General features: G+C 39.6%; 1 protein-coding gene across 2 annotated transcripts in view; it reads right to left on the minus strand.

Moving 5' to 3' along the window:
• KCNJ3 (potassium inwardly rectifying channel subfamily J member 3) overlaps positions 1–7136 on the minus strand; it is a 123876-nt gene extending 116740 nt beyond the window's left edge. For both annotated transcript variants that reach the window (XR_015696048.1, XM_014059589.2), the window contains exon 1: positions 6333–7136. Coding sequence is in view for 1 of the 2 variants with exons in the window: in XM_014059589.2 (XP_013915064.1) it covers positions 6333–7013 (681 nt within the window). In the remaining variant the exon portion in view is untranslated. The remainder of the gene's footprint in view (positions 1–6332) is intronic.
• Between the last annotated feature and the right edge of the window lie 1529 nt (positions 7137–8665).

Below are 8665 nucleotides of genomic sequence, written 5' to 3' on the forward strand. Positions count from 1 at the left end.
GTCACCATTCCCGAACTTCCAGTTTGTCCATAGGTCCGTTTTTCGCCCTCTGGAGGCTTCAGGGAAGCTCCTGAGGCCTCCAGAGGGCATCCAGGGGGGTGGGGGAGGCTGTTTTTGCCCCCCCCCCAGGCTCCTAGAAAGCCTCTGGAGACTGGGGAGAGCGAAAAAAACATGCCAAAAGTGGGGGACAGCGTCGTCATGCGTGCATGCGCGCGGGGATGGTCGAGGGCATAGCAGTATTGGTGTGGCACACCCGTGAACAACCCCCCTGTGCTCCCCCTGCTTTTGGCATGGGAACCAAAAAAGTTTCGCCATCACAGGACTAGAATGTTATGGACAGAAGATAGAAGTGCCTATGTAGTGTACACACTTACAGTTTCATCCTAGTTTGTAATAACAAAAGCAGAAACTTATGAGACTTAGAGCTATATCCTGGTCTGGGAATCTTGACAGCTAGATCTTATCCATTGGGTAATAATGCTAAATTCTACTACTTATTGATTGTGTGTGGCCTAACAGCTCAGTTCAAAACAACAAGAGGAATTATTTGATCAGTAAACAACTTAATATTGTTGGAAATACAGCCTACAAACTGTTTTTTCCTATCTAAACCAAGCCTGTGGGATAGGATCATTTTAAAAGTCTCAATACCTAAGGAAACTAACTCTAAGATACAAGGCTTTTGTGTGACAGTACAATGATTATTCATTAGCATTCCAAAGAAGAAAAGATGGCATAAATACAGCAATAGAAGAATTTTATTCTGCTTGGGTAACTGTATTCACTTTGATTCCAAACTGATTCACAAGCTTTATTTCTTTTTTCCTGATTTAGTGGCTGATATTAGGAACAAAACAACAACAACACAGTCTTATGTGCTTTTAAATTTTTTTAAAAAAGTATTAAGGCTGACCAGATATACACACAAGATTGGATCCAAATACTGGACTAGTCTCAATATTACTCAAATAAACTTCCATACTATCTTCACTTATATTCTCTTCCACCACATGAAATGTCCCCTCAAAAGCATCTGATTTGGTTCTTTTAATAAACATAATTACATTTGCAATGGATGGGTGGTACCTATGTATCTATTCAAAGGGGTAAGAAGCCCAGGTATATATGTATAGGATGAAGCTTTAGCCATGCTTACAGTAGAGAACACCGGAAATTAATGGTAGGGGTTATTAAAGATTGTCCTATTAACATCTAACAATATTAAAGTCTGCATCAATTAAAAATATTTGTCAAAATGACAATTGTGTATGAACCTCTGCTAACATATAGCTATTTCTTAATTGGACTCGCTTAATGTAATAAAAAAGAAATTATGTGCAGAGAAACAAATTTATTTCATTTATTGTGGAATAAACTTTTAAAATGTCCAGACACCAGGGATAAATTCAGCAGGTTCTTACAGGTTCTGGAGAACTGGTAGCGGAAATTATGAGTAGTTCTGAGAACCGGCAAATACCACTTCTGGCTGGTCCCAGGAGTGGGCAGGGAATGGAGATTTTGCAGTATCCTTCCCCTGCCACGCCCACCAAGCCACGCTTACAGAACCAGTAGTTAAAAAATTTGAATTTCATCACTGCCAGACAATTATATATTGGTCAGTATTACTGACAGATTAAATATATTTATTTGGATCTTAGTTTTACAAATTATGTTTAGGACAGAAATGGGCTGTAATCTGAATGTTATTCTATGCCATTTTGAAAATGAAAAAAAAACTTCTGTAATAAATTATATAAAATTGGGAATTGTATAAATCTCCAAATATTATCAGAACATTACATATATTGTGGTCTATATTTAAAATATCAAAGTTTTAAATTTTGGCACGCATGCTGTTATTAGGAAAGAAAGCCAGAAAAGTTATTTAACAGCTTTTATTAAACAGCCTCATAGCAAATACAGCCAGATTAGCATAGAGGCTGAGGCATCAGGCTACAAAACCAGGAGGCAAACCACTTCTGAAAAACATGAGCAAGAAAAATGTAAGGACTAATCCAGGCAGTCAGTCAATACTGATTTGAAGGGACAAAAAAATAACAATAACAAAAAACCCAAACCAGCATCCAGAATAAGATACAAACATGGGTTTTTTAATGCCTTTTTATTACATATGTTTACATTAAGTATTTTAAACATGAAATGTTTAGGGTTACAGCATTGATTTCAGAGACATCTATAGAATTTTGCTGTTAATGAATTTTGTTTTCAATCTGCATTTCATAGGAAATTAATATCATAGAATGGCCTATGATGAATGATATTTGGCCTGAAGTTAAGAGAAAAAAATGTACCTTTCTCATTAAGAGGAACAGAATATAAGATTGTTCCAAAATATACAGAATTGTTACATTTTTTATCTCTTTTTCTAAAAAAAATTATGAAAAATAGCTATTTTAATACTATATTTAAAAAAACAGGATGTGTAAAAAATAATTTAATGAGACCTATGAGTTATCACTGAAGTTTTTCAGGCTGAAACATTGTTCCATGATTTCTTCATACATTATATATTAGATTAACTTGTCTTACTCAGAAAAACCAGCTGAGTACCACAACAATCAACTGAGGCAGGTAAAATCATCAAAGATAGCTTGTCAAAGGACTGGTGAATTAATTTATCTGCTATACAATACATGTTATCATAACTTGTCATCACCGTGCATTTCGCTATTCATTCTGATACTTATTTTATTTTGATTAGCTTTATTGCTTCTGATATCACTGTTTAGTGATACTATCTACTATTAATCTCTGAACTGATAGTTAACTAAGAGATAAATTAATTTGGGGAAAAAAACATGAAATAGGAAGATATTATGTTAAAATTAGTTCAAAGCTCTTAATTCTAACATCCAGAAGACAAAATGATCTACTCCTGGAATAAGGATTACCCAGTATTCTTTATAGATGAAAAGTTGCTGGTACTATTAGACACAGCTTTGAATGAAAGACTGGATTCAAACTTTAGAAAACAGAAATGCATTAAAATTAAGGGAAAAACTATTCTCATAGTCCTATCTCTCTCCATATATTTATTTATTTACAAATATACTGAGAGAAATAGGTTTTTGTCTCATCTTACGACCATTCTTATCACAGTTGTTAAGTGAATCACTTGATAAATTAGCAACCTGGTTGTTAATTGAATAAGGCTTCCCCACTGAATTGGCTTGTGAAAAAGGTTGCAAAAGGTGATCACATGACCTTGGGACACAGCAATGGTCATAAGTATGAACCAGTTGCCAAGGATCTGAATTTTGGTCACATGATCATGGGGATGCTACAAAAATGGTAATAAGTCACTTTTTTCAGTGCTGTTGTAACTTTGAATGGTCACTAAATGAACTGTTGTAAGTCGAGGACTATCTGTACACACTTCACAAACTCCTTGTTCTTTTTGGTAAGCCTCACCCACCCCCTGAATAAATTTCCCATATTTTTTTCAGATCTAGACTTTCCTCTTGCCAAAAGTCAGTCACATATTATGAAATTAGCTTTGATACCCCAATTGTCATTAGTATTATTTTTCTGAATTGGTATGCTGTACTATAGGAATAGTTCAGCATTCACAAATAGCAAGCAAGTCATTTTATGCACGTGCTGCTTCGTGTTAAGGAACATACTTTATATTCTCACTGCATTATATAAAATAGAGGCAGTATATTATGTCATTACTGATTCATAATGCTTTGAGACTAAATCCGTATCTTTTCTTGGTTACATAACAGCATAAGAGAACATACAGAGGCTTTTTAAAAGATAAATTTAAATGTGATACTGTTTAAACAATGCTTATACATTTTATAGTTCTGTAGGGTACAATGTTCTCCTATATAACTGATCACATTTGCTTCATTTACTCGATCTAATAAATCACATGTAAAAGACATGTCAAAAGTTATAGAAAAGATCAACTTCATAATGTATAAACCAGTAGAGTAATTAATGTACAATGCAAATTTGATCTGGGGGAAAATAATTAATTTAAACTTAGGGCTGGGATTTATCTGCAATCTGTTTTTATAATTAGTTGTTATAACCTAATAAAGAAAGTCCATTCCACGGTGCATATATTGGTGCCTTGAAAAGATTAGAATGTAATCACTATATGAATGCTAACAAGGATACTTCGCATATCATTTGTTATTTTAAATTAAAAGTACTGGTAAAATTAGTGGTGATGGCTACTATGCACATTAGTGGGATTTCCTTATATAAAATTTATAATAACGTATCTAAAAATTCTATAAGCAAATATTGTAAAACAAAGGACAACAGAGTATGTTAATTTATGAACTTCATTATGTTGTAAGTGACAAGATGTGATTTATGCTATCATTCATTAAATATATTGGAGTATAGCTAAGTGAGGAATACAAATATCCTTAATTTCTCAAAATAATAATATATCTTTATTCAGCAAAATAGAAGGTAAACTTTGCTAACTGCATGAGTTCCTGACCAAACTACTGTTTATCACAAAGCATACATTGTATATTAATGACTTCCAGCTCAGTGTTATATCATTATTCATTATAAGTCACTAAGCACATTTAGAAGTCAGAGTTAATTATCAGAAAACGAAACTCCTAAATATCTCACTCAAGAAAAAAGGACCAGACAGCTTAGCTGAATATATAATACAATTTTAATTAAGTTAAATAAAGAATTAACTTAAAGAATTTGCCCTAATTTAAAATAGTAACAATGTAGTAAGTTTCAACCAGAATTCTTATGATTTCTAAGGGAGTTGCTCTGCATAACACAGTATTTTAGCTTATTAAAAGAATCTTCCAGTACAATGGTCTTCAAAAATCAGAAAAACTACAGTAATAACAAGAGAGAGGAAACACCAGGTTCCCCTCAATGTATTTTTCATACTACAATATGAAAACATAATCTATGTGACAAAACTGCAATGAAAATTTGTGGTTTTTTGTTAGTTTAAAACTCTTTTTCCACAGCAGCATATCCACCAGTGTTAACATTAACCATGTATAGTCTAAAGCAGTTTGAAGCTGGCATCATTGCAAAACACAATCTGGTGTTTCCAAGTAAGAAAAGAATTTATCTCCTATGTATCAGCAGGAAGGAGGAGCATGTCAACCCACAGAGTTGTCCTCACAACCAGGAGATAAGGCAGCATTGTGTTTCAGCAAAGCTGAAACCTCAACTGGCCTTGCTAAAACGTTTTACTTTTAAACAATTATACCTATGACCTATAACACAAGTTTCAACAGGTGATAGATCTGTACAGCACTTTAAATAAACTGTACATAATAGCCATTCAGGAGACTATATCATTTGATCACATTTAGACTAAGAATCAAGTTTATCTCAGCAATCAAAATAATGTTTAAACTTAAAACTTACTGGCTCTTGAAAGAAATATAAGGTCCACTATACTGAACCTTAAGAAATATATGTAATGTACAGAACTTAAAAGAACTAAGTACTTCAGTCATACTGCCTACACACTTCATGATCAATATTTCCAATGGAATAGCTGAACCTTAAAAAGTCATGTTCATTTAAACAGCACCAATCTGTACACCCTTGAAGGCAATGACTTTTCCCTTTTATTTACAAAAGGAGATGAATAGTACTGTTAAAACAGATTTTCGCAAAAAGAAATAAGTACAAGTGGTTTAATCAAGAATTTAAAAAGACAACTTGTGCTGGTAAAATTATTGTACTTCAGACTATAATTCAGAAACCAGAAATATGGAGAAAGCTTTAATTTAAAGGCTGGGGACTACATAAAAAAATTAACTTCAATTCATTAGCAGTTTGAGGAAATGCTACTGTAATGAAAAAGAAGGGAACTGAGTCACAGATGCAGGAAACCATGATTTTAAAAAAGAAAATAGAAGGGAAGGATGCAACAGATTAAGGAAAAATGAATCATAGAAAGATGCACCTCAGGAGACATTACCTTATAGGAAATAGCAATGCAAATACTATGAAAATATAAAACTCAAGCACAAGAAATATGCTAAAGAGTTCTCTGAAAAATATAGGGAAGAAAATCAAACTTGTCCTTGCACCCAGCCTCAATCATAGAATTGTGTAATGTTCCTGACAACTATCCTACCTTATTCATTTGTGCTTCCTAACATTTCTATTTTTTAATTTAAAAAAAAACCCTTTAAAATGAGGTGGCAGTTAGAAAAGCATGTACTGTATGTGATTTAACTGAAATCCTGTTAAGAAAGGTATTGAACCATGCACTTTTAAACTGGAAAACAAAAATGAAGAAAAGATGAATAGTCAATATGATTAGAACTGAAGGCAAGAAAGCTTGAACTTACTTTGAGAAGTTTGCAGCGGATTTGTGCAGAGACCATGTGGCTGTTGCGAAGGTTGCCCACCCTGAACATGAGGGTGAGTTTGCCATCCCTCATGGATATGGCAGCATGTTCGCTAAACATCAGTGTCTCCGCCCGTTTTTTAGGTTGGGACATCTTGATAAACATACAGCCTATAAGAAAAGCATCCACAATGGAGCCCAAGATGGACTGGAAAAGAAAGAGGATGATGCCCTCCGGGCATTTGTCTGTAATGTATCTGTAGCCATACCCAATAGTAGCCTCTGTCTCTATGAAGAAGAGGAAGGCAGAGGGGAAGTTGTAGACGTTGGCAACACACGGGGTATATTTCTCATCGTGGGCTCTGTTCAAGTCACCCCGTATGTAGGCGATGACCCACCACATGGAGGCCATGAAAAGCCAGGCCACGGTGTAGGTGAGGATAAAGATGAAAAGGTTCCAGCGCCACTTGAGGTCCACCAAGGTGGTGAACAAGTCCGACAGATAGCGGCTTGTCTCGCTGCCCAGGTTGCCATGCTGCACATTACACCTGCCATTCTTGTCCACAAACCTCTGGCGCTTTTTCTTGTGGGCCGAGCCTTGCTGCTGGTGGAAGCCTGACCCACTGGACGAGGTGGTCACTACTTGATAATCGTCCCCAAATTTCCTTCGAAGTGCAGACATAATACCAAGAGGGCGGCCAGGGTCTCCAAGACCAAGAAGGCAGCCAGAGTCTCCAACATGCAGTGTGCCAGAGGTGAGAAATGGTGCTTCACCTTTCCCTTTCCCTTCTAACCCTTCCCCTCCCTTCTGTTCTCTCTCTTCCCTCTTTCCTCCCCCCCTTCTCCCCTTCCCTCTTTAACTTTGGAGCTCCCTCCCTCCCCCGGTTTTCAAAATTCTCCTGGTTCTTCGGGGCCAACCAGCCTGCTTGCCTTTTGCTCGAGAGGGCAAGCCTTCCGGGATGCTCCTTCCCGCTCGGAGCAAGGACGAGCCCGCGTTAGAAAAGCCCCATTCGGCGTTACCTTCCTGGGCACATCAACCGGCCATCCCTGGAAGTTCAGAAAGGTGGCCCGGAGGAGAGGAAAACAGGCTGGTCGCCGCGCAAAGTAGCCGCAGTCGGTCAGACGGGCAGCAGCCGCCTTCGGGCGCCGATTCGTCTCCTCAGCGAGGAGCGGGCATCGCACAAAGGCATCGCTGGGCAGAGCTCGTCGGGCGCTCCCTTCGCCTGCCAAGAAGCCCAAAGAAGAGCCAGCCCAGCGGGGAATTACAGCACCGGCTCCACCGTAGCGCCCTTCATGCCTCCTAGCCGGCTCCGCGCCTAACCGCCGGCGCCCTCCTTTGACAACAGCAGCAGCAGCAGGAGGAAGATGCGAAGGAGCCCCCCAAGCAGAGAAAAAGCCGCCACCACAGCGTCAACCTTGGGCGGCGAGCGGCTGCCTCATTGCGCCCGAGGACTTGCGGGTGCGGGTCGGCATTGGCGCGGCTGGCCCCTGGCGGGCTCCGGGAGAGGGCGTGCGTGTGTGCAGGGGTCTCCTTAGCCTGCCTTTCAACCGAGGCGGGGGACAGCTACGGCTCTTCAACGGATTGCCATATCTCGTGGCTTCTTTTGCTGCTCATAAATTTCCAAGGGCAGTTCGATCCCCGGGCGACAAGCCAGAAACTGAGTGTGCGGGGGGGGCGGGGGAGGGAGAGAGAAAGATCCTTCCTGAGCAGGCTTGGCAATTCTTTTCTCCCTTTTTTCCCCCTCCCAGGTTTTTTGTTGTTGTTTTGGTTTGTTATCCCCCCCCCCTCTTCCTCCTCCTCCGAGATTGAGAACTAGAGAAATGCAGGCATGTAATAATCCACCTCGCCTTCTGTGCTCTCTGCTCTTCAGCCCGAGGGGGACGGCGCTCTCGGGGCAATTTTTCCCCCCCTCATGCTATAAGCGGGAGGCGGGAGTTGACGACGCTGGTTGGGCACTGTAGCGAGGCGGGAATAGCGGCAGCTGAAGGCGGCTCAGGCGCCGGGTGTGAGTTAATGCATGCGGTGATCTGCAGACCTTATGTTTCAGCCCCGCCTGTCCCTCGTTTTCTTTTCCCACACCCCGCCTGATTTTGCACCTCCATTTCGCTCTCCAACGCCAAAGGCGACGGCGGCGACGACAAAGGGTACCGCTACCACAGAGCCAATGAGCCGTGCAAGCCCCTCGGTTGTACCACAGTTTTCCCCCCTTCTTCTTCTTCTTCAGGCATCGCCAACCCCAACCCCCCATATACCGACAGCTGCTATCACTAAGGAGGAGAATGTGCCGGCTCTAGTATTACAGCATCTAAGCTTTCAAAAATAACAACCAACCA

Source organism: Thamnophis sirtalis, unplaced genomic scaffold (genome assembly GCF_051295495.1).
Source record: "Thamnophis sirtalis isolate CommonGarterSnake01/CBP01778 unplaced genomic scaffold, rThaSir2_p1.2 scaffold_1, whole genome shotgun sequence".
NCBI classification, from domain to species: domain Eukaryota; kingdom Metazoa; phylum Chordata; class Lepidosauria; order Squamata; family Natricidae; genus Thamnophis; species Thamnophis sirtalis.